At 33.6% G+C, this 27,920-nt stretch overlaps 1 protein-coding gene across 1 annotated transcript; it reads left to right on the top strand.

The window, feature by feature from the left end:
- The first annotated feature begins 518 nt into the window (after nt 1–518).
- Nucleotides 519–27,920, top strand: LOC120776592. Its single transcript, XM_040107365.1, has 7 exons — nt 519–914; nt 1,716–1,920; nt 24,640–24,871; nt 24,940–25,084; nt 25,826–25,946; nt 26,015–26,700; nt 27,013–27,920. The coding sequence occupies exons 2-7, from the start codon at nt 1,829–1,831 to the stop codon at nt 27,783–27,785; spliced, it is 2,049 nt and encodes a 682-aa protein (XP_039963299.1). The 5' UTR covers nt 519–914; nt 1,716–1,828; the 3' UTR covers nt 27,786–27,920.

Below are 27,920 nucleotides of genomic sequence, written 5' to 3'. Positions count from 1 at the left end.
CTAATTTTCTTTTTATGGTGCAGAGTTTCCAACATTAAAATAAATCTGTTTAAACAAGGTTTGCGCAAGCTATTTTCATCAAATCAATTCAAGATTTTTATTTAAATAAGTTTATTTATTTAAATGTTTAAAAATTATGTAAGAAATAATATTTTAAAGAAGGAAAAAAGTATTTATTTGCTAAAGATTTCTTCTAGTTTCATTTATATGTTTCACATTTCAGCAAGCCATATTAAATATATATTGGCATTCATTTACGGTTTTTAGTGTTAACTTATTTTTGTAAATATGTTTAGTCGTGAGAACTTATTTAATAACAAAAACTTTAAATAAATTGTTATTAATATTAATAGATTGCAAACATTCTGTGTTGGGCCACATGCTGATATCGGAATTTAGAGATCGCAGCACTGTTTACTTGACTCAAATTTCAATGTTGCCGCTTTTACCTGTTTTCCCTTGTTTCCGAATCTGGAAGTCGGTGCAAAACGAATATTTACTGTTTGCCTTGTAATCTGGCATTCGCCGCTGTTCTCCTCGTTCGTTCGGTTTTCGTAGCTCTAAGCAGAAAAGAGTTTATATGTGAGGTGGTGTATTATTTAGCAAATAAAAATTGGCTATTACAAATAAAAAAATATCGACAAAGTGAAGTGTAGGTGTGATAATAAAAATTACAACGTAGTTTGGTGCTTGTGCAACATATGTACATGAATTTTAAGAGTGGATATTACCTGGTTTCCTGAGTCATTAAACCCATAAGAAATATCTTTATGAAAGCACGGAAAGAAAGTCAATGAAATCAATGAAGTGCAATAAATGGACAAATCCACTGTATAAAAAATAAATATATATCGCTAAAGCTACAAGTATTTATTGGCATGTGCGTATGTTTTCATCTGTGCAAATATAAATTTGTGAGTGAAAATGTGTAATAATTGTTTAAAAATATACTGCTATACCATAATATTTGCTGTGTGAATTTAAGAGAAATCGAAATGTAAAACTTTTTAACCTTCACATACTTTGGAAGTCGATTTTTTTTTATTTGGCCCTATGCCACATATTTGCTGGTAGCGGCGCATTTCTTTTCTGCTTTACAAATTAGCAGCGTAACAAAACAAAGCTATATGTAATATATGTATGTATATGTATGTGTATAATAAACAACATACTTAAATTATTTCTTTGCAAAGCGTTTTAGGAATCTTCGAAATTCGGAAACGATAAAGAGACAAAAAAAAATTGTTGCATTCGTTTTTGCTTGACGTTTAAGCTGTTTTGTTGTGTTCTTTAATTTGTTTTCAATCCATTTACACATATCCTTCCATTTTGTATACTCTTTGATATCTGTTCTCATATCTTGGTTTTTTTTTTCTGGCGTATCCGCTTTGTATCTTTGCGTTGTAAAAGGAAAGCGAATATGTAGCAATTGCAGCAATCCACGCCCGTACCTTGAATCATAGTTTTTATTTACATGCATTTTGTTTGACTTGCATACATACTGACAGTTTTTTTTAAGAGAGCGAGCGTATGTCAGATTCAATATATTGCTGATGTGATTGCTGTGAAAATAACTTCCAAAAGTGATATTTCATCTTAAAGTATACGAGTATCTAATTTTAGCATCAAGAAAATATACATATTTAGGCAGAGCAAAAACAACTATACCCAATACTAAAAAACTAACAAAGTTATTTATATGTTTACATATGTAGCGTAATACGTGACCTTTACGTATTATAAGTACGAAATACTTTAAATCGATCATTAAAAAGTGTAATTTTATGAGAAACCTCATAAGTGAGCTGTACTAATTCAAATAACAAATATGCATTGCGACAATACGAAAACATCATCAGAAATCGAACATGTGGATTGGAGTACTGGCACCGGCTCTGGTCACCACTACGCTAACGTCAGGTGAGTTGGAAATTAATAAGTTGTAATATAATAAACACATTCTAGCCGAACACTCTATTACAACTGGTTCTAAGTGAAGGGAAACATTCTCATTGCTCCAACTTTAATTATAAAAATGTGCTGCATCAACAACTGGAAAATTTTTATTTTTTTTCCTCCTTTGATATATTATCGGATATTTTCACAAGACAAAGTTTCACTTGCTTCATGATAGAAAATAATCCGTTATTAATTTTTGCTAATAGCTGTGTAGTAAATGGTGAAAACATTGCAAAATACATGTTGTTAATTGAGAAATAATATTCCATACTACTGGAAATTACAGTATTTTCAGTTTTTAAAAGAGTTTTTAAACACAATTGTGTACGCTATATTGAACACATGCATATTCATACACAGATAGTATAATATACAGCAATGGACCATTTAGTATATCATTAGACTAATTTCAACTAATTGGAAACGTGTTTACTTATTATTATTAAGGCAAGGCTCAATGCAAAAACATTTAGTTATTTCTTTCTTTCTTTCGAATTAATTCAATATTGCATAGAAGAATTCTTAAGAAGCGAGTAAATACAAAGAGGGTGACATGCTATAACACCTGAAAAAAAGGCATTATCTAATTTCACCTGCAATTAAAAATGCCTTTGTTTATATGAAATCAGCAAATACAAACGAGCCTATGTACATATGTATGTACATACATGCATATGTATATATGTACATATATTATTATGTAAGTATGTACATATACCTTACAGTGCGCGATACCAATCCATGTTTGAACCCACCAACTGAAATTTATTTTTTTCTCTCTTTTTTTTGCACCCAAGATAAAGTTCCGTTATTGCAACAGGTTTTTTGAAAATACATATGTATGTATGTACTCGCTTATGCAAGTTTGTAAATTTAATCAGTGCTTAATGTTGACATCGGTAATTTTGCCAACGTTCGCGTTAAAATTTTTATTAATTACTGTTACTTTGTGTGCTCCATTACTTGGAAAGTAGCTTTAAACAAGCAAGCACTTATTTGCAAAAGTATTGGTTATTGTTAATGCAATTACCGCAAAGTGATACCCATTTGTAATATATGTACATACATATATTACTAAAATTGTTTATTTAATATTAAAAAGACTCCTCCTTTATTATTTATGCTGCTTATAGATTTGTTTGCCTTATGAGCCAACATTTTTTCTGATTTTAATATCGTTATTAATATATACATATGTATGTATAGTATATTAATATGTCCCGGATTTGCAACTCTTACGGTCTATATAAAAGAAAATAAAGCGCTCTCTGATTACAATAAATGACGTTAAACATATTTACTTATTAAAACAGTGCAGTTTGTATGGCAGCTATATGCTATAGTGGTTTTATATAGGCGATTTATTGGGAGAAAAGAACGTGTATAAAATTTCAAATATACATATGTACATAAGTATATCACACATTTTGGCAGAACTAAATTGACTTAGCTCGTCGCGATGATCAATTATAGTGGTTTATATTATAGTATGTTTTATAGAGTCATCAACATTTCCTTCGAAGTCTTACAAACGCCGTGGCAAACTTAATTAAATCTGTTCAGGGTATAAATATATACCTACATTTGTTGGTATATCTCCATTTTTCCAGGTTGTTTTTTTACAAAGAATTGTTGTGCATAGTATATACGTATAATATATATTGTATATTTAAGAAAAAAAAAATCACATATTGTTTTTGTTTTTAGAAAGTAATCATACTAATTAGTGATTACTCACAATCATTAGAAGTTAAACTGAAAGATGACGAGGCTCACAAAGCTTTCTTTGTTGTGTTTACATAATTTACAATAAATCCCAATGTAACTGTGACCACCCTTTTATTTCTGTTGATACATATGTACATATGTATATGTATGTATAATTTTAATTGTTAACTCACTAATCAATTACCATCTTTTTAAAGTAACTTTATTTTTGTAGACACCGTTTTTTTTATGAAATTAGTAAAAAAAATTTATAAATTCATACATTTGAATTTTATACCAATATTTCGAGTTACTTATTTTTCGAAGTGTGAGCAAACAGAAGTCTATTGAATAAACTAGAAATGCGACTGTTAATTGACAAACATAAAAAGGTGTGTATGTAGATCCATATGTATCAGTGCATATCTATATATCATATATATAAATAAGTTTGTAATTGTATATAGTACTCAACAGACCACTTTGATTAGAGCCAGCAGCGGCAGCTGTTTATATTACCAATTCTAATGAAGTTATACAAATCGATACCTACCTAAGCGCACCTACCTACCCATACAAATATGCACATTCTTATGAAGAATAACAAGATTACGATAAAACAAGTATACCTAGAACAAAACAGTGCGCCAAATAATAAAAAAGTCAATGTATACACATAAAATATGTATTGTTATTAATATTTGTTTTCATTGACACTGGTAAATGAGGTGATTTAAAACCACTTTTTCTGCGTTTATTTAATAATATGGTCACATATAAGTTTATGTACATAAAAGCGGGGTTCACCAATTATAAATAGTTTTAAATTTATATTCAGCCTTTACTGGAAGTTTATTGCTTCGAACGCAGCTGACATGACCATGAAAACCATAAACAATATTTTATGATATTTTTTGCCTCAAATTGCAAGGAACTAAATTCTTCAGAAATGTGTCAGCAATAATGAACACAAGCTAATCAACATTGTTCTAAAGTTATGACTAAATTTTGGATTTTAATTTATTATCTCTACCCAAAATCCTGCAAAATTAATCGGTATTATTATAGCTTTCAACATTATCCGTATCGTAATTAAAACAAACAAAAATTTTGCTTTGTAATTACTATTGTGTGTTTTTCTCTTATTTGTTTTATAGTTTTGTGTCGTGTTAATGTATTAACGAAATCGACTTATCGGTTAGTTGACATTTACCGATAAGTTTTTTGTTTACAATTCTGATTATAATAATGTTAGCGTAAAAACTCTTGGTTTGTTAGACAATTTTTAAAAAATTTAATAATAGCAAATTATAAAATTACAAAAAAAATGTTTACTTCAAACAAACCACACTCTAATTTATATTGTAAAATTGTAACCTAATAATTTAAAATCTCAGTTGAATATACATTTTACTTAAAACCCTAGTATGGAAATGAAGATCACATCCTGTTGAAAGGTTGCTAATTGAAGTAGATATACTTTGCATACAATTACGATAATGCAGTACCAATTAATTAACTTCCTCACACTTTGCCCGGCTAATCAGTTTGCAAATTGCATGAGAAACAGAACACAGCTGGAACACAATTCTCAGGCAACAAAAATCTATAACTCAATTCCTTATGGGTGTAATTTACATATTTATTTACATATGAATGCATAAAATAACACAAGTTGACATAATAGTGTAATTAATCTAAGCAATTTTTTTATTTTTGTTTACACTACTGTAATGATTGGTATTAATATTGAGGCTCCAATACAAGCCATTATTGCAATCAGCTGTGTATTTAGATCAAGGAAATTTGACAGCTAATGGATAAATATTTATTAAGGGGCACACCTAGTGTGTAATTAATCATAAAAAGAGAGGAAATTGTCTTTATTTTTGATATATCTTATATCATAAAAAATTCTTGACTAAAAGCCGTCTAAAGGCTAGCCGCTCAGTTCAAAAAGTTCTTTCAATATTTGAATTTGTTTTGTATAAAATGACCTACCAGTTTTTTGATCTGATCTAGAATCGAGTTTTAGCAGACCAAAAACCACAAAAATGTTGGGTCAAATTCATCTTTCTTTACAGATCGCCCTTAGCAACGTTGACCAGTTCCGATTTTATTCGCTTTTAAAAGCTGTAATGCCATATTAATTAATTCTGCAAGCAAGCCTTATTTACACGTGCAAAAATTTGCATTCTGCTTAGTGTCTGTTAATATTAATGACATTAAATTCATACATCTTAAACTATGTCAAACCAGTTTGACTAATAGGAGTCATAAGCTTTTAAACCCGTTCAATTAGCACTGATCTCATGTTAGCTTTATTGTTGATAGTTGTCAATACACTCAGTAATCTGACACAAACGTCATATATCAACGTAGATCTAATAAAATGCAAATCTAAAAGTCATAATAATACGACGTCGTTGTCATTAGCGCTCTAGTCTAACATGCATATTACAGTTAGAGGAGTTCCTAAGTACCCGTTACAATGCCAGTAATTAACTTTCATTAGTAATGAACTGCAATAAAGCTTAAAGTGTGATTTTCTCAAGATTATTCGTCATTATCGACGTATATTTATGCGATCGTTAATTAAAATAGAACGTTAAAAGCACGAAATTCGGACGCACTGGATACTAATAGTAGAAGAAAGAGTGCCTTTGTATAATTATAAGTAGTTTTCAAGGAATTCAAATTCATGGTTTCCTTTCAAGTAGGTATTACCTACATTATCGATTATTAAGTGCTTTGCTCATGCACTTTTTGCGGATGTTAATTGATGTGAAGTAATAATAATTAAGGTTAGAAAACTGGGTTTATTTATAATATTTAATGCATATATACACCCCCTTTTAATTATATATAGTAAACATATGTAAATGAAATCTAAAGAGTAATAAGTATTGCGAAAATATTGTGACATGCCTAACCATATTCGCTTACAGCTTGTCTCAGACTTTCTGCTGGTGTGTACACCTCATTGCATATGTAATAGATCTACAACAGTTCCGTGTTCATATTTTTTTAGAAACTAGTTTCTGGATATGATTCACCAGAGCTAACCAGACTGCTGACAATATTGTAATTTCAGTTTTTGTTAGGGAAATTTGCTGAGAGGAAGCTAGATGTTTTAGGTACATATATAATAAAATATAATTACTAAGTATGAGCAAGTAGATCGGAAATACCCAAAATTCCTATTGGCACTCCATAGAAGAGATTGTAGGAACATGATCCGATTACTAACATGTCACTGTCTAGAGGAGACATACGTCCGCAGAATCAGGCTGACTGATCGCGAAGACTGCAGGAAATGTCTAGAGATGTTCAGAATGGAGCATCTCTTGTGCACTTGTCTCGCATTGGCAAGACTACGCTGTAAGCATCTGGGGTCCCCACAGTATGATACACTGAAGAAGATATCGATAGTAAGGCTGTTAAAATTCGCGTCAAGCGCAGGCATCCTACTCCTCATGGAGCTAGTAACTGAACTCTATCTGATATTGCAAAGGACCAAAACTGGTCTTATTGTCCTACCAGATTAACCCAACCTAAATATGAGCAAGCATATCATCTGATCAAAATTGACCCGAACTGACAAAAACAAACTAAATATTTACGTGTTTTAATGCAAATATTTATTATTGCTTTCAAAGTAGCCTAATTTTGAGCCAATACGAGTACAAGAAGACAACATGTAATTCAAATCCTTACACTTGAAATATGGTAAGCCACAGTGAGAAAGCTCTTCAGTGCCTTCAGCGAATGATTTTTAATGGACTCATAACACTCTACCCGAAGCGGATTTTCAGTTTCGAAATCAGTAAAAACTCAATTTGACGTTTTTTTTGACGAGTTAAGTACTTGAACGAAAGTTTTCCTTTCGTGTTTGGCCGAAAAGTCAGCCACAATCACGCTAGAATGTGACGAGGCATTATCGTTATGAACGATCCATGCATTCTCTGGACGCAAGTATGATTCTTTACTAAATTTTTTCAATTGAAAAAGTTGTGCTCAAGAAGAGTATAAGCTCAACTTAAAATTGAGTGGTGAAGGAGAAACATTTGTAAATAGTACATATTTCTTTATTATAGTAAATAAGGTATTATAGTTGTTGTAGATGCAGAAAACATTCCACAAATAATTTCGTAGAATGATGCAGAGTTGACAGTATTTAGACGGACAAAAAGCCGGTACCATTTCGGTCACATAGACCCAGCTGTCTTGATTGTTATAAAACTCTCTACGGTGTATGATGTATGTATGTACATATAGGTATATATTTAATTCACTTTGCATTTAGACAACGAACTTTTGACCTAATTTAATTTTAGATTTAAATTGTATTTTTTTACAACTGAAAGTTCAAACAAGAAAAAATCAAAGTGCATATTTTTAATTACAGAAGTAATAACAATTATTTTTTTTATTAAAAAGAGTAATAAAATCAATTTTTTTTTTGCGAACACAGTTATCATCTTAAACATACGTCATACGAACAGTTATGACCTCTAAATTGTTTAGAGATTTTAGTAGCATTGTTGCCTTAGAAAATAACATATATCAAGTTTAGTGAATATATCTTGTCAAATGTGAAAGTTGTCCATACAAGAACTTGATTCCGATCGTTCAGTGTGTTTGGTAGCTATACGCTATAGTTAACCGATCTGATCAATTTCTTCGGAGATTACATTGTTGCCTTAGAAAATAATCTGTACAAAATTTCGTGAATATATCTTGACAAATGTGAAAGTTTTCCTACAAGAACTTGATTCCGATCGTTCAGTTTGTATGGCAGCGAAATCGGAAAGACGTCTATTTTCCATGTAACAAATCGTAGACTCAAATAACCTAACTGAATTCCAATCCACAAACAAAGGATCTTAAAAACTGAGAGACTAGTTCGTATATACAGACAGACGGACAGACAGACGGACAAGGCTAAATCGACTCAGCTCGAGATACTGATAATTTATATATATACTTTATAGGGTCTCCGACGATTCCTTCTGGGTGTTACAAACTTCGTGACAAACTTAATATACCCTGTTCAGGGTATAAAAATAATCAAAGTACATACTTTTAATTCCAAAAGTAGTAAAAGTAATAACTAACTAAATAAAACTTTGCACAAATAATGCCGTCAAGGTATTTGACTTTCATAAAAATTGTCGAAATCGGACTACAACTTTTCAAGGACCCAGACAACAAATATGTGGACCTTAGTGGCTGATTTTTTACCGAACATATCGACCAATCTGTAAGGTCTCGTATTAAAATTTGGGGAGAATATGTTTTGATGACAGCATTCTTTGTGCCAAAAAGTGGTAAAATCGAGCCAATACTCCGCTTAGTCTTCATATACCCAATATAAATGTTTTCGAATTTACGGACTGACCAAAAACAAAAGTACATTTTTGCGTACGTTTCCTTCATGAAATTTGGCACAGATTAGTATCCAAGGTAGTTCTACATTCTACGAACATTTTGCTCATATCGGTACACTATAGCTTAGAGCTGTCATCCAAATTGGCCGATCAAATTCAAAATAAAAAACTTTGTATGCCCTTTTCTGCCATAAAAAATCCACCTGTGAAGGGTATTGTAGCTTCGGTGAAGGCAAAGTTAACATTTTTCTTGTTTTCATGGTAAAAATCGCCAGATAAACTTGGCTATCCAACCTCACACGTACTGGGAAAATAGTTGTAAAAATCTAGAAAAACTTTTACTGATTCAATTTGTGAGCGCAGTTCAAATGGACCAGTCCGCCTGATTTGATCAGCTGGTATTTGAGCTCACAGTTACAGGCTTGAATTACTGATATTGAGTTAGGGCTGCTGGCAGCAACACCAACACTAATGTATACGATTAATAGGTTACAAATATGTGTGTACTAACATGTATAAATGCATTTATAAGTATTCCGTATTGATAATGCTTCTTTTTAATTCATGTCAGCTAAAAATAGCAAGTGCATGCAAAATACATACATACACATACATACCTAAAGGCGAGGAAGTAAATGCACATGTGCATGCAATATTGTATGTATGTATGTATGTATGTATGTATACGAAATAATCACTTTACTTTGAAAAAAAAAAATGAAATGGGCATTACAAACGCGTCGCGAGTTCTGTTTACAAACTGAATTAATAAGGTCTGTGATAATGCATGGCATTTTGCTCCTTCATTTATTTGCTTTGTCTTGTTATTATTTTTGCGGTTATCAATATTCCTGTTTAGATATAAGAAATTTTTGATTTCCTTTGTCGTTATGGGGGTTTTAACGTTAATTCAATTTGAGAATACATACATATATTTGTTGTTATTGCTTTAAGTGACATCATAAATTCTGGGATTTTATCAATTTCATGGTTTCGAGTGTACATTTTTACATATACATACATACATATAACTATACATGTTCATATAAGGGGTAATCATTTCGAGGTTTCTTAATTTTTTAAAGATAAAACACATAAGCTTCCAATTTAATGGGGAATATTTATTATCGTTCGAAAGCACATTCTTTGGCATTTATGTTTTGAAGAGCATCTCTTTCAAATGTTAGCCGCGCCTACATCACAGATGGTCCATCCGTTCAGTTCAATTTTCGATGACTCTCGACATTTCGACTGATAACTGGCGAATAGCACGCGTGATGTTTTGCTTCAAGGTCTGAATCGAAGCGGGATTGTCCGCATAGATTTTAGACTTTACATATCCCCATAGAAAAAAGTCTAACGGTGTAATGCCACACGATCTTTGTGGCCAAACGACCGGCTCAAAACATGAAATTATATGCTCACCGAAGTGTTCTCCCCATAAATCCATTGATTGTTGCGATGTGTGGAAAGTGGCTCCGTCTTGTTGAAACGAGCTTCAATTTCAGGCAACAAATTGTCGGTTATCATGGCGTCATTGACGGTTACGTTCTCGCCGACATCATTTTTGAAGAAATATGGACCATGTGATTCCACCAGCCGACAAACCACAACAAACCGTTGTTTTTTCTTGATGAAATAACAGCTTTTGAATCTCTTCAGGTTGCACTTCGACCCAAATGCGGTTTTAATATTTGTGGTCAAGAGAACTCGGTTCTTCGGGCAGCTTCTAGAAATTGATTGCCTTTAGCAACTAAGCTGTGCAAATTTTCAAGCCAATTAATCATCAGCTGCAGCCTCATTTAAATGAATATCGTGCTAATTATATGCAAAATTATTTGTTATTAAGGAAAGAGTTAAGGTTCCAATTTGAGTACGCCAGGCGCCCATCACTTAATGCATTAGTTCCACCTCAGCGGTTAGTAGCTTGAAAGTTTATTAAAATACATATATGTATGTAAGTTAAACAAATGAATATTCAGTTGGCAAGCTGTTGTGAAGCTGTTAATATATTTTATTTTATTGTGGTGCCAGCTGATTTATCTACTATTCTAATTTTTAAGTAACATAAATAATTGAACTTGCAATTAAAAAGCCGTCGCGTTTTTTAGAATTATGAAATATGTGTTATAAAGTTACTATTTGACTTTCTAAGAAAAACTACTAACTACGCCTGCACCGAAGCTATAATACCCTTCACAAATAGAAAAGTTTCAAAAAATAGAATAGAAAATTTTGGCCGATCAGTTTATATGACAGCTATATGCCATAGTGGTTCGATTTTAACATTTTTTTTTACATATTGTTGCCCTGGACAATAATCTATGGTAAATTTCATGAAGATATGGTCAACTAAACATTTTTTTCATACAAGAACTGGATTTTGAACGCACAGTTTGTATGGCAACTATATGCCATAGCCGTCCGATGTAAACCATTTGTTCCGATTATGTTCCTTTGCCTTGAATAATAATCTATGCCAAATTTCGGCAAGATATCTTATTAAATAAAAAAGTTCTTCATACAAGAACTTGATACTGATCGTCAAGTTTATATGACAGCCATATGCTATAGTGGTCCGATATAGGCGATTCCGTTAAATAAGCAGCTTTTGGAGATGAAAAGAACGTGTGCAAAAATTCAAATCGATATCTCAAAAAATGAGTGACTATTTCGCGTATATACAAAGAAATAAGAGGCATGTCTAAATCGACTCCGCTTGCCACGCTGAGCAATACCTATATACATACATATACTCTTTAGAGGGTTTCCAACCTTTCTTTTTGACTGACTATTATAGCCTGAACAGAGTATATTAGGTTGCCACATATACTCTGTTCAGGCTATAATAAACTTTTCTCATTCTTTACAATTCATTTCTTAAATTTGCCAATTATTGTGAGTGCGTTGCCAACCTACTTATAACAGCAATAGCATAATAAATATCAATAAATTAATCAGTTTGTATCTGGTTCACAAAGTTATTAGGTTTATTGCTATGCATTTGACACGGAAATACAGCAATTACGTGTGAGATTACATTTTAATTAATGACTGTTACTTTTTCATTCGATGGATTTAATTGATTTGCTTGCTTACATCTACGAATATATGAACATGTTATTGTCTGATGTCTGAATATATGTATGTATGTATATTTCGCAGGCGAGACACAACAAATTGAAATTTTAGAAAAAATTATAAAATTACAAATTTTAAAGAAATGAAATAAATTTTGAAAAAATAATAAGAATTTTTCAATGAAAATAATGGCAAATTAAATTATAATTAATATTAATAATTTTACAAAAAAAATTATAAATTAAATTTTAAATAAAAATATTTATAAACATAAAATGAATAAATAAATATTAATATTAGAAAAATAAGTTTTAATTAAAAAAAATTGTTAATTTTAATTTTAATTTGGAAAAATTAACTAATAAAATTTTTAAATATTCAACACTAAAAAATTAATGATCCTATAAACAATGTTTTTTGAATAGAAAAAATTATGTATTAAAAAATGTAAAATATACATACTTGAAATGAAAAAAAAAATTATTTATATAAAAAAAATGTTTATTTTAGAAAAAAAATCATATGTTAAGTAACAGAAATTTTAAAACATATAACCCTTTAAAATTAAAATGATTAAATTAAAAAAAAAATATAAATAAAAAAATTATTAATTCTGGAAAAATATTAAATTATAAATTTTTGATAAGAAAAAACATTATTTATACAAAAAAATATCCATTTTGGAAAAATTATATATTTAGTAACATAAATATTAAAACATTGAACTCTTTAAAATTAAATTTATTAAATTAAGAAAAAAATATTAATTAAAAAAATATAAAAGCTCTAGAATTATAAATGTTTAAAAATTTATTTAGAAAAAAAAATTTAAAAAATAAATTAAAATATAAATTTTTTAATTGAAAAAGTATTATTTATACATAAAAAATATTTATTAAAAAATTTAATTGTCGACTTAGTAACAAATATAATTCGAAAATATTTAATACCTAACACTTCAAAATTATTTATTTCAGAAAAAATATTAATTAAAGCATAAAGTTACACTTTAATTTTTTATTATATTTTAGTTTTTTAATAGGAAAAATATTATTTATACATAAAAAAATTATTGGTATTAGAAAAAATATTAATTTCAAAAAAATAAAATATTTTATATAAAAATTAAAATTTAGATCTCAAGAAAAATTAAAAAAAAATGTATTTAATAAATTTATACAAAGTAATATTAACGTAAAAAGTTACTAATTTTTAAAATGAAAAAATATGCATACAAAAATTTATTTATTATAGTTTAGTATTTACTTAAGCAAACAAAAAGTGTTTATTTGACTTTGATCAGCATTTAAGTAAACTTAAGCAAGAGTGTAAATGACTTAAGCTAACAAAAACGTAGTCAAAGAAAAACGGTTGAGTTACTATGTGCATGCAACTAAATACATACATACATACATATGTGACTACGCATTCGCCAATATATCGCATTAATTCATTTAATAATTTGCTGTTTTCTCGGTGCGATTGTCAACAGCTTAGCGCACAGGCGAACGAACGTGCGGTAAGCAGTCTGTCGCTGTTAAACGCTAAATGCTTTACCTTATTTACTAACTTCGCATTGATTGTCATTTGCAAAAGTGTCACGTTTGTCGTTAAGCATTCACGATATGAAATAACAATCTTAACGACTTTTTTGTTTACAAACTTTTTAACTTTTTACTTATTATTTGCCTAAATCAATAAATAAAACTCTTTGACATAATTTAGGTAGAACATAAATAAGCACTTTAAACTCACCAAAAGCGCTAAGTATACAATTTGTATTACGTAGCAGGTGTTGCTCAAGTGATGGCGAAGTAAAATTGCAAATAGATTTCCTTTATAACAAAATATACTTGTTCATGTGCATAAGTACATGTTTGCCAAGTACATGCCGATGTCATTCGTGCGTTCAAAGTTAGCGAAAGAAATTTGCAGGAACGCGATGACAGTAGCTTAGTATTTTTTTGCTTACTGAGATGATGTAAGAAACCAGACACTGTAACTGAAAAAAAAAAACTTGAAAATATGCTTGCAAAAATTGTTGATGAATAATAATAATAAGGGAAGTAGCGAGTAGCTACTCGTAAGACGCATTTTTGCTTACTCGACGATTTTGCTCTACACCTCATATGACCCTTTGTTGAGACCACTTAGACCTCATGTCTAATGTTTCTCAGGCGTTAGTGGTTTACAAAAGTAAATGCACAACTCGTGTTCTTTCGTCACGTGTGCTATTCCTAACTACCACGTTTTTTTTTTGTAATTTTGTCGCTTAAAAATCCACCTGATCCCAGCTGCTTATGGTAATGTATGAATATTCATAGCACACTCTTTTTGTGTTGGAAATACTGCCTGATTTCATATACTTATAACGAATCATATCTTCTATCTATCTTCTTCTTCTAAAAAATAAAAATGAATCCCAAAAATGTATGTACGCGCATAACTTTCATACGACTGAACCAAATTTGATAATTCTTTTTTTAAAATGTTCGTTGAGGTTCAAGGATGGTTTTTACGGAGAGAAAAATTCGAATAATTGCCGGAAAACCCCTAAAAACACCAATTTCCTTTTTCTAAGACAAACGTTACAATAAAAACGAATGTTTGTTTGTTAGTAAAACTAAGAGAACGGTTGAACCAATCTTGAAATTGAAAGGTTGTTTGTTGTGGATCGGGAAAGGTTTAGAAACAGAATACCTTATACTTTTATTGAGGAAAAGTCGGATAATTGGACAATTCCAAAAAGTAACATTTCCATACACATTTTTTTCAATTTTTGTTTGTTTCGTTTTTCAATATTTTGATTTGTAAATTATTTGAATTGTTCAATTTTGATCGCTTGCTTTATTATGAGTCTATAGTACTACAACATCTTGTTCTGTGACTTAGACGTGGCGAAAGGGGTTTTGTTATTAAATAAATATATAAAATACGTGAAATTTCCTTAATTTTTATGAATTATATTTATTTAATGGGCTTACACACGATTCCTTCAATTTTGACTGATTTGATTTTATTCTTCAAATATCTCTGTGCATTTCGTTGTCCTTTGTAACAGTAATGTGAACATAATCGTGTGTCGTTGCGGTGACTCACAGCCGCATACACAGTGCATATTTATGTCTGTTTTTACCTTTTTCGGTTTTGTTTGCCCCTAGTTGCAAAAGTATCCGCAGGATCGATATAATTAATTTTACAATAAGGACAACTTCCTCATAAAAAAAAAAAATTGTGTGCAAATGTATTGGTTGGGGTTGATGGTGGTGTTGTTGCGGTCGACAGTGACCGATTCTTGGTAATGTGTTATGCATTCCTAGTTGTTAGCTGAATTGTTACATATTGTATATACATACATACATACATACTTATATATTTATTTAATTACAATTTATATGCAGGGCGAGCGAATAAATATGCATAAGAGAAATTATACTTATACAACTACGAGTACATATGTATATGTGATATATACACACAAATATATATATATATATATATATGTACATATATACATTTGTATTTATACATATAGATGTAGATATGTATATATATAATGCAGTCAGTGGACATAATTTCCTATATTTTCTACTTGTCGTATAGCTACCAAGGTCATTTAATGTCATCGAATACTCCAACATAATTGAAATATATGTTAATTATGTTAAAGCAAATATATATATATATATATATTTATATATATAAATACATATGTACATATTTTCATGCAATCACATACACTGTTATCGTATTTCGCCTTCTCAATTAATAGTTTTCTTTTTGAGGAATCAATTTATTGCACTTCATAGAAGTGAGGTTAGTTGGTTATCTGTTTACATTGTGGGCTTCTAACCGCTTTGAGAACTCAGCTAATATACTTGTATATATTATTTCCGTTGTAATATTGCATTTAGTTTAATGAAAATTGCATTTTTAACGTACTGCACTTAGCAGAAACCCTGAGTGTGGTATCGTCTAACCAATCAATTTTGATTGCCGCTCTTAATGACTAATGGAAACAAATTTAACGGTAAGCATTGTCGCAAACATGCTTATAATAGTAGTTACAAACTGCTTTAGTAGTCTAAAAGTATGTACACTATTTCGAACTAATGACACTGTGTATACATTTGAAGGTTACGTAGTAGTAGTAACGAACATGTAATTTTTCCAGTTGACAGAAACTGGATTTATTATTTTTATCGATTTATGATTTTGTGACAATTGTTCGCACTGATAGCATCCATTAAATCTTGATTAATTATTTTATTCATTGTCGATTTATTGTCTTACTTGGTATTTTAAGCGAGTGTTCTTTTGCTGTTCACTTGTATGATAAGGGACTTAATCTAATCAATTACATTGCTGACTATTTATATAAATTATGAGCTTCTTGTGAAACTTCCAACGAAGAATTATTTTATCGCAAAATTTCAAAAAAATAAAAAAAATGTAAATTACTTCTCTTGAGTTTTAGGGCACAAGTTGCCACCAATTATGATTTTATGAATTATGATATTTTTTTACGCAATTCTCTTCTATTAGTACATCACAAATTATGAATATAGTTTAGTTAATTTTTTTAATCTTGTTTTCATAGCAAATTTGTTTCAATTTAGTTTGTTCTCTTGCTAGAAAATGTGCCATTTCAATAAATTTAAAACATTTTGGCAGAAATATTGCATGATATCGTCACAAACAAAAGATAAGACTGCTGATGACCAACATTAATACATACTTATGTACTATGTTATACTTTTTATACCCTGAACAGAGTATATTAAGTTTGTCACGAAGTTTGTAACATCCAGAAGGAAGCGTCGGAGACCCTATAAAGTATATATATAAATGATTAGTATGTCGAGCTGAGTCGATTTAGCCTTGTCCGTCTGTCTGTCTGTCCTTCTGTCCGTCCGTCTGTCTGTATATATACGAACTAGTCCCTCAGTTTTTAGGATATCCTTTTGAAATTTTGCAAACGTCATTTTCCATTCAAGAAGCTGCTCATTTGTCGGAACGGCCGATATCGGACCACTATAACATATAGCTGCCATATAAACTGAACGATCGGAATCAAGTTCTTGTATGGAAAACTTTCACATTTGCCAATGTATCTTCACCAAATTTGGTATAGATTATTTTCTAAGGCAACAATGTAACCTCCGAAGAAATTGGACAGATCGGTTAACTATAGCATATAGCTACCATACAAACTGAACGATCGGAGTCAAAGTTCTTGTATGGAAAACTTTCACATTTGACAAGATATATTTACGAAATTTGGTATAAACTATTTTCTAAGGCACCAATGTAATCTGTGAAGGGTATTAGCTTCGGTGCAGCCTAAGTTAACGTTTTTTCTTGTTTTGTATTAATTTTTTAACTATAAACGGCAAAACAAAAAAAGAAACACTTTCGAGAAATTTAGTTAAATCGCGTTAGTTGAAATTCCTGCGGCAGCTAGCCGAAAGTAATACCTCCTCCTGTTTTGTATTAGTAAACAATTTTTATAGTGGTCAAAAATAATAAAAAAAAGGCTTATTATCAAATGGTGAGCTTCAGAAGAAACAAGAAGCAATGCAGTGTCTTAAAAAAGAAGAAGAAAAATACAAAGAAAAAAATATTACTGGAATTGACATGGATTTTACTCGGCCCAGGATTACTAATTATTAAAATGGTCTTAAAAATTTCTCAAAAACTGGAAAAAGTAAATATTAGCCAAAGAACTTGAACACCTTACTGCAAGAGCCATTCGAAATAGAAAACAGTCTATAAAGAACTTGCAGCCCAGATTGAACCGATTTTTATTTTATTGCTATTATTATTATTTTTTTTTTTCAAGTTGCCAAAAGGATTGGAAATTTGGACTCTTTGTAAAGAGTTGAAAATTAAGTGAAATCAGTACTTCGAAAAGGTAGGGAAGATTTGTAACAAAACTTGCAACCAGTCAACAAAAATTCGTGGGATTTACATTCAAATTATTATTAAGTAGTGAATAGCTTGAGTTTGGCGTAACTATTAATGTCTTTACCTTTTTCTTTCGCTTGCAATACATTTCGTTTGCGACGCAATTTCAAATGAATAATAGGAAAATGTTACTCATCCGTAATGTATCACAAGGTACGGTTTATTTTATATGATTATCGTGTAAGATTTTCAGTTTACTATGAGTCATCTAGTTAAGGCGTTGCGCAGATGCATAGAAGCCGTACTACACACTAGAATAGCTGAAACCACAATAGGCGATACCAGAATTCGTCTCGGCACTACAACACGCTGCCCAGAGTGTAGTGTGCTATCTCCCTTGTTATAGAGCCTTGTCGTGGACGAATTACTCGTTTTGCTAACTAACAATGATATCCGTTATCAAGGATATGCAGACGACTTTATTATTATAGCAAGAGAAAAAATTGAGGACACTCTCACCGATATCGTACAAAGGGGATTGGGACTGGCTAAGGGATGGTGCATATGGATGATTGGACTGCATATCAACCCCTCAAAAACGATCATCGTTCCGTTTATGAGACGCAAGGCCTCACGCTGGATTCCTCTTTGCGGTGGAAGCAGCATGTTGACCTGACCATGGTCAAAACTAATAAAGAACCTATGTTCTGCAATCAACCAGCTTCAAGCCAGTGATTGTCAGGTGGTTGTACATCATGATCGTGCGTCCGATTATCACGTATGGGGCGGTGGTTTGGGCCTCGAAAGCATTGCAAACATCGGCAGGACTTCAACTATCGAAGCTACAACGACTCACCTGCATCTGTGTGGGGAGTCATGCGCACCGCTTTACCTAATAACCGATCAGGTATCCAAACACACACTGCTTCAAATGACAGCAGAAAGGTTTGGCAGAGGTTAGATAATCTCTTCCCAGCGTATGAAGGACTTAAATGGCTAAATACCACTGGCTCTTCTCTCAAGCGATTAACAGCAAAAGGGTAAATTTCATTAAGGAGTCGAAGTTTACTCTTAGCAGCAAGGCTGTTTGGAATGATTCCTGTCTCGACCTACTGCTTAGGTATAGTACAATCAAGTGGTACACCGGCGGCTCGAAAACGTCGGACAGAATTGGTGCAAGAGTCGCAATCACGCACCAAACTCACCATACATATGGGAAGTTTTCCGAGAATATTCCAAGTCCGTGCGTAGAGATAAACCTCCAACGCAACTATCGCAACGAACGTATAGTCATACTCAGCGGCACTTAAAGCAGTATCTGCGAACGGGATCAAATCGCTACTGGTGCAGGAGTATATAGAATAGGCTTAACAGTCTATTACATCCTAATCAAGTGCACCTTATCAACATGCTGGGGCTAAGTGAGGCGTTGTGACTTAACCCATTTCTGCCCTATGGGTATTTAAATACCCACGCAACAGTGTTCACGCGCAGAATCATATCTCGCAAGTGTTTAGATATATTGACTCTATTTTTTTTTCTAAATCATAGAGGAAATGTAAAATAATATACACTCCTTATAAGACAGGACAAAATTTCGATTAATAAGTTCCCATTTTCAAGGTCAAAGTACAAGTGGTAAAAAAACCAGAAAATAATTCACAATTTCAACACTCGCACTATTTCACAATTGCAATTTCATTTGCATCTACTTCGTAACACAGTTGATTTTGATCAACACATGACGAACGGCCGATCAACAGGTTGCCACATACAAGTATATTAAATTTCAGATGCACTTAGAACCCTTATTAACCCATTGGGTATTTTATAACCCATCGCATACCTCAGGTATGCAGAAAGTTACAAACCTGAAATTTCACAGAGCAACTTCTATGATCTACATAAACTTCCCCATTAATTTTAGTCGTACGGCGGGATCTAGAGGCAGGCAGTAATGGGCTAAGAAGAGCACAATAGTTAGATTATAGGTCGGGGTGCAGTCCTCACTCTTCTTCCATAAAGCTGACATAGCTGGCATCCGGTAAGATATTCAATCTTACTGCATGAATACCGAACTGGCAGTGTCCAGTTAGAACTCCGACAACCACTGAAAGGTAGCCTTACTTAGTGCGAAGTGTTGCGTAGACCTCTTACGATTTACCCTTAGCCAGAATGACCTTGCGAGCGCACTAAATGGCAGCTATATTCCTCGGAGCTTATAATGGTGCTAGATAATAATCTAAGCCAAAATTTGGGAAAATAAATTGTCAAATAAAAAAGTTTTCCATACAATAATTCATTTCGATCGATCAGTTGGTATTACAGCTCTTTTTTGTTTAAGGTACTAAAATCGTACGTAAACATATTTACATATCTACGTATGCATTAATACAAAATATGCATTTGACATGAAACAATATTAAATGAAGACGAATAGTGTCGTCAACAAATAAATTGTAATAAAAGCTGATTGATTACTTGCACCTAAATGCATTAATTATTTTTATTTGTAAATTGTCGGCACTAAAGTGCGTATTGCTCGTTCATCAAACGAGTTGCTCAGACTCGTTTATAAATAAACTTGCAATTTGTATTGAATTCCTAAAAATGCGTCACTATACATAGATATATGTATGTGAATATAGTAAATGTATTTGTAAATATTTTTTGGACGGACAAAATCGAATTTTCGTGCTATTTTTATACCGCACGTAAAAAAAAAATAATAATAAAAATAATTAAATAAATTTTCATCAATTTTTATTTTTAATTTATTGTATTAAGAAAACATTTCAAATAAAATTCCAACTTTTGCAGAAAATTAGTTTTCACTATAAAATCGCGGAAATGTAAATCAAACATCATATGGGTGGGTCTCCTGGTAATTTCCCAGCTGAATAGTGCTGACTTTGTTCAATAAAATTCCATTCGAACTTATAAAACTGACATGCAAATAAATAAATGCACTCAATTTCAAGAGCCGTATATAATTATGTGCTTTGTATGCGCGTATGTGTGTGCGTGTGTGTGTTTATGTACGGCAATTGCACGAATGAATCTTGACAGTTCAACTGTTGATAGGTACGTGTTTTTTACACGTAATTTTGTTTCGTAATAAATTAGGCATTCATACGGACATACATACATATATGTGTGCGTATGTATGTGTGTGGGCTAAATTGTATATAACACTAAATAATTAGAGACAGTTGAATAACGAACTATTTTTATCAAGTGGTCAGCATTGGGAGAGAGGGGCTAAAAAAATTGAATTGTCGGCTCTTCACGAGTATAGTGATACTTTAAAACGAAATGATAAACGCAATGAGTGTTTTCAGAAATCGTTTTGTTTATATAAAGTAATTACAGTTATGTAGAAAATAACAGTGATTTTTCATCGGCCTTTTCAGGCAAGGAAACAAAAAATTTCCGGTAGGGTCACTTTCAAACATGTTTAAATTTTCTTGGCACACTTCCACTTCTCCGAGCTGAGTTCAAAACTTTGTGCACACAAGTCACATCGTCGGTGTTTGCCGAAGTCGCTTGCACCACTCACAGAAACACATCGCGTGAAAATGTTTGCCCAGGTGCTCGGAGTCAACTAACCAGCCGCTCTTTCGTTAGCTAGGAACGCCTTCTACCGAATCCAGTCGGTGAGCGCACGCTCCGAAGTACAGACGTGGCGAAAGAAAATCAGACCTATTACTTTTTGGACAAAACCTGTGTACAAGAAATCCCTAATACCCTTCACAGATACACTTTTTACTGCATGAAGGGTTTTAAAAAGATCTTTATCTTGGTTTTGAGCGATCAGTTTGCTTAGCAGCTATTCCTGCAGTGGTCCGATATCGGTGACTTCAGCAAATAAGTAGCTGCTTGGGGAGAAAAAAAAGATATCTTAAAAATTCAGACCAACAGGTCAACTGAAAAGTTCCCGGCCTACCATAGCAAAGCACTTTTTTTGGTACAATTCTTCTTTTTTTATTCAATATACCTATGTAATTCCCTCCAAAGGTGATACGCTGTTTATAGCGACCCTCCAACTTTTCGATACCTTTTTTGTAGTATGATTTGTACTTTGCTTCAAAATACGCCTCAGTTTCGGTGATCATCTCTTCATTCGACGAAAATTTCTTCCAAGCGATCATTCTTTTCAGATCTGAGAACAGAAAATAGTCGCTGGAGGCCGGATATAGAGAATATGGTGAATGCAGAAGTAATTCGATTTCCATTTTTTTCCTCAAATGCGAATAATTTTGGTGATTTCGTCCTTCAAGTGATCCAATAGCACAATGTAAAAGTCGCCGTTGATGTTTTTTTTTCAAGGTGGCCAATAAAATTATTTCATGCGCATCCCAAAATTCAGACGCCAAACTTTGCTAGCCGACTTTTGCATTTTTCCACGCATTAGAGTGGGTTCATCGCGTGCAGTCCATTTCGATGAATGACTGTCTATTGGACTTTGGACTGAAACGATGGTGCCCTGTTTCATCCATTGTCACATATCGATGCAAAAACTCGGGTTATTACACTTCAACATCAACTCTGTTACGAATCATCAACTCGTCGTTGTTTTTGGCCAAAGGTGAGCTCGCACGGCACCCACTTTGCACAGAGCTTTCTCGTATTCGTAAATTATATGATATACTACATATACACATCTAGTTGATAACTTTGGAATGCCTGCTATTTCGAACAACTTCACTTTACGGGCATCCAAAATTATCTTGTGGACTTTATTGATGTTTTCGTTGGTAACAACCTCTTTTGGGCGTCCATTACGTTCACCGTCTTCGGCATATGGATTTAATTTATCGATCGATGGATTTAATTCGATTTATCGCCATCTATGAGTCAGGCCAGGGACTTTTCAATTGACCCGTCATTTCGCATATGTACAGGTAGTTGAACATACATAGTAGTTATTTAAAAAACCATCTTTTTTGTGGCCAAAAAACTATTGCAGAAGGAAAAAGGTTTCATATATGGACGAAATATCTTGAGCTCATCAAAAATCTGTTAAGTCGCTTAGTAAATTTTTAATTATTATTAATAAATTTGAAATTTAAATTCGGCACAAAGTGTTTTTTTAACAAAGGCGGGCAAGCCAAGAAAAAGGTGCTAGGGTCATGCTACTCCAAACCACCGAGAGCTTGCAGCCAATTTCGACTGATAAAACGATTAAGTCTTACCCAGTCTGAAAATATATAACTAGTACTCCACGTTTAAAGCGAAGAAGTTTAGTAGAGCTCTTGTGATTAAACCCGAACCGGAAGCACCTCGAAACCATGCAAGCACCTCCAGCGCTCGCCGAGCTGCATATAAGTCAACACATTTTCAGTATACTAAATGATTAAAATACCAATCATAAGTATAATAAGGAAATATATTTCATTGGATTGTATGTAGGTAGACTTGGAATTCTTAAATGTCACTTCGCCCGTTCCACACCCCTCTTATAGTATATTGCTGTTGAAGTATTTATTGATGATAAGTTAAAAGCTTTCCTTTTGCAAAATTAAAAAAAAATATATATATTTTGCATTCCTTCACGATTGCATACCTACAAACTTACAAATATTATATTTATTACCCATTTCGGCTTGCACATATATATTTATATATATTAGGGTGTGCCCATTTTTAGGCAATTTTTTTTTCAACGATTAGATTGCTGCCTGAATAATTTTTCAGTTCCTTTTTGCAATGCTCAAATGTCAAGCTATAAAATAAGGAGCTATAAAATAAACAAAAAACATTAAATTTCCGCTCCACCGAAGCTATAATACCCTTCACAGGTATATTTCTTATAGCAAAAAAGGACATAAAAAGATTTTTATCTTGATTTTGGTCAGCCGGTTTGTATGGCAGCTATGCGCTATAGTGAGCCGATCTAAACAATTTATCCGGAGATTGTCTGGAGCCTGTACTTACAATCCTCTTCAAGTTTCGTGAAGATATCTTGCCGAATAAAAATGTATTTTATACAAGGACTTAATTTTGAGCGGACAGTTTGTATGACAGCTGCATCCCATAGTTGTCCGATAGCGGCGATTTCGACAAATGAGCAACTTCTTGGATAGAAAAGGAGGTGTGCAAAATTTCAGATCAATATCTCGAAAACTGAGGGACTATTACGCATATATAACGACATACGAACATGGCTAATCGACCCAAATCGTCACGCTGATCATTTACATACATATATATTATTAATTTTAACAGTCTATCCTTTTACCTTTCTGAAAATTTCAGCCTGTTTTTCAGTCGAAAAAAGATTGCCGAAAATGACACACCCTAGTACATATCCTAGTATATACATGAACTTGCATTTTTCTTTGGACATGAGCGAGTTTTCGTGACTTTTTACGATAGGCGCCGCGTGATAAAAGCAATAACAAAAACATTGAAACTTTGATCGTTTAAAATACGAGTACTACTACACGAATAATTAGCAGCTTTAATCTCTTGCACGTGCTATACAAATTACCATTCGTGCGCCGAGTGAAATATTTCCATACATTCTTTACACATTTAATGTAACTTAATTATTATATTTTTTAATGTCATCCTTTGTTTTTGTGTCTTGCAGATTTGGATCGGGCAGCAGTCAGGCCTCGCAGAGTAGCGGCGATATTTGTCGCATCTGCCATTGTGAGAGTGATCCACAAAATCCGTTATTGACGCCCTGCTATTGTGCGGGTAGCTTAAAATACGTCCATCAAGCGTGTCTCCAGCAATGGCTAACGGCATCCGAAACGAACGCATGCGAACTATGCAAATTTCCATTTATAATGCACACAAAAATCAAACCATTCAATGAGGTTAGTTTATTGCAACACTAAAATGGAATCATTTTGCTGAGGTAATAATATTTGTAATATCTTTGCAGTGGCGTAGCCTTGACATTTCTGGAATTGAGCGAAGACGTCTCTGCTGTTCGGTATTATTTCATTGCGCCGCCGCTTTATGCGTTATTTGGTCGCTTTGTGTGCTAATCGAACGTGCCGCTGATGATGTGAAGCGTGGACTGATTGGTAAGTGAGCAATTCAGAATACTGTATGATCAAATTTGACTCGGACTGAGGAAAGAGTAAATTTTCAGCAACTGTGCATCGGCGGATTTTGTTTTTTTCCGGTGTTGTTCGGTAGATTGTTAGATATCATATTCATAAACTCACGTCTCATCACTAGTAATGATTCGTTTGATAAATGTGGGCTACGCAGCTACGTTTTGAGGCATGTTTTTTGCGACCTCTACTCGACAACGTGTCTGCAAAAGACTTATTTTCGTAGTAGTCTAGCATTGATACGCTACATACCCAAAAAATTAATAAAAATGTGTTGACTCGATCCCATCTACAATGAATCGAGATAGAGATCCTCTGCTATTTCTCTTTTGCCAAAACGATGTTTTTCAGTCATCCCTTTTTTAACTATTTCCGTGTTGTCCTTATTAATAGAGTTGGATGCACGTCTCGCGTGAGACAAGTTTTCGATGACTTCACGAATATCAATAAAACCCTTCTGCGACATTTTCAAGGACTCTCTAGTCGTGATACCATTCGGGAACACAAAATTTCAAGCAAGCAAAAAAATGTCGTATCAATCCAGAAAAACTTTTTTATCGATTCGATTTGCGCGCGTAGAGTAAATGGACCAGTCCGGGTCAATTTTGATCAGATGTAATATAAACACTTTCTCTAGGTACATATGTATATGTGGTTGTAAATATGTATGATAAATACGTTTTCATCATCATTCATCATTTTCAATAGATTGGCCCTTCTGGACAAAACTGGCCGTGGTAACAGTGGGACTCACGGGCGGCGTGGTCTTCATGTATATTCAATGCAAAGCTTATTTGCATCTATGCCATCGTTGGAAGGCCAGAAACAGGTTCAGACATCATTACTTTTACCAAATCAAAGGAAAATTACTAAATTTTCACATTAAATCGCTTACAGAATACTGCTCATACAAAATGCACCAGAAAAAGTGCATGCCATGTCGCCACCATCACCCGCTGTCCAACATCGCACTCATCACGAGGGCTCCTGTGAGCCACATCCCTCTAGCATTAATGCGCCCACCGCCGCCGGTGATGGCCCAAATGTTGAAATCGTAGCCAATGGGGCGTCCGCCTCGAATGGTTACAACTATGCCGTCACTGCTGGTGGTAACGGTAGCATTTCTGGCAGCCTGGATATAGAGGGTGCAGCAACATTACATCAGCATCCATTGCATCATTATCATCTTCCAGCCGAACAGCGTCGTTTGCAACAGAGCGGTGATACGGATTCGGATGTTTTGCCTACGACACATCACCATAGCCATTTGCCACCACAACAGCAGGTGGGACAAGTGGCCGTAGCGGCAAATATTGAATGTGCACAGCTGCAAAGTAATTACGAACGTGATTGGGCATTGGACGATGTGGTTTCGCAGATCTCATCCTTCCGTCCGTGTCCACAAGGTTCGGGTAGCATGACACCATTTCACGATTCAATACATAATGTACTCGAGCATTCGGAGAATTCGAGTCGCGGTTCGGTAAATGACGTTTGCGGTGGTTCACGTCAAGATCTCAGCACTGGTGGCATTTCTACGGATACGGGACGTGAGCATGCGCTACAATTGAGTAGTTTTAGTGGTAAGTTAACAAGATAACAAAAATGGAAGTTAATGACTTCTTTGGCGGCAATTAAAGCTAAAGAAGTCTAACCTTAGGTAGAGTTTAGAATAGTCGATGAGATGTGATAGGCTACATCTTTGGGTAAATGTTACGGCATTAGAATTGAAGTTTATGACGATCCTTCGTAAGTTTTAAGTTTGTTAAACTCACTCCGTGCGAACTTACGCAGTTTTCTTCAGACACTCTTTCGTGGAAGGGATCATAAAATCTTACAATCAAAACCTGTTTAAATTATTTCTCCTAATAAATTACTTTTTCATCTATTCTCAGGTAGCGGCGATCAAAAGGCACCCTCGATCAGTTCAGGTGTTTCCAATGCGGTTGCAAATGGTTTGGGCGGTTTCGCCTACAAGCCGCACACCAAACGTTATTCCAATTCATCGATATTCGTAGAGAACCGCGACATTCTCAACGACTCGATGGGTTTGAGCATGGAATCATCGGTTGATTACCCCGCCACGGAGAGCTATCGACACGCAAACACATTGACGCCGCCCAGTGCAGCGGATGTCGAAGCTGAAAGTGAACAGCTGGATAAATTTCTAACGAAAGACTTACGTCGCTACTCGGACACAAAACTGGTGATCGGACCAGACAGCGAACCGATGCTGGGCGCCGAAGTAAACGACGTCTTACTGCCATCAGCAGTGCCCATAGAACCCGTGTACTCAATGAGAAGCACATTACCGGCAGGCGGCAATAAACGTATACGGCAACTGCTAAAACAAAATTCGGCTACTGCGGCAGATACAATACTGGATATGGAACTGCCCACGTCACCGCTATCGCCACCAGCCGCCTATGCGGTAAATGTAACAATGCCAACGACGCGTCAGACACAGGCAGCCTTGCGCCGATCCCTACACACGGTGGATGAGTTGGGCGCGGGCGCAAATGCGCAGGACTTGCTGAGAAGCAGAGCCATACCCAGCACGGCTGCAACGACGAGTATGGGCACGTCCAGACGGCAGTCCACGTCGACGCCAATGTTTAAATCGTTGCCAAATTTGAGTGGCAGTTGCGAAAATCTGCTCAGAAAATGAGCGAACACAGCAATTCTGCCCGACTTCATCGAGTCCAATACTTAAATGAAGTGTATGCATCTATCTACCTACCTATATGAAAATATGGAACTAAATGTACTGAGTTGACGCTCTCTAAGTTGTTGTGTACGCACA

Source organism: Bactrocera tryoni, chromosome 5, assembly GCF_016617805.1.
Source record: "Bactrocera tryoni isolate S06 chromosome 5, CSIRO_BtryS06_freeze2, whole genome shotgun sequence".
In the NCBI taxonomy this organism is placed as follows: Eukaryota; Metazoa; Arthropoda; class Insecta; order Diptera; family Tephritidae; genus Bactrocera; species Bactrocera tryoni.
This window is presented reverse-complemented; position numbering and strand designations above follow the sequence as displayed.

What these genes read in the sequence shown, in the direction of transcription:
- LOC120776592 (XM_040107365.1), top strand. Translation starts at nt 1,829, where the DNA reads ATGCATTGCGACAATACGAAAACATCATCAGAAATCGAACATGTGGAT. An exon ending in CGTTGGAAGGCCAGAAACAG is followed by an intron (nt 25,947 to 26,014) that starts GTTCAGACATCA and finishes AATCGCTTACAG; the next exon opens with AATACTGCTCATACAAAATG. An exon ending in ACAATTGAGTAGTTTTAGTG is followed by an intron (nt 26,701 to 27,012) that starts GTAAGTTAACAA and finishes ATCTATTCTCAG; the next exon opens with GTAGCGGCGATCAAAAGGCA.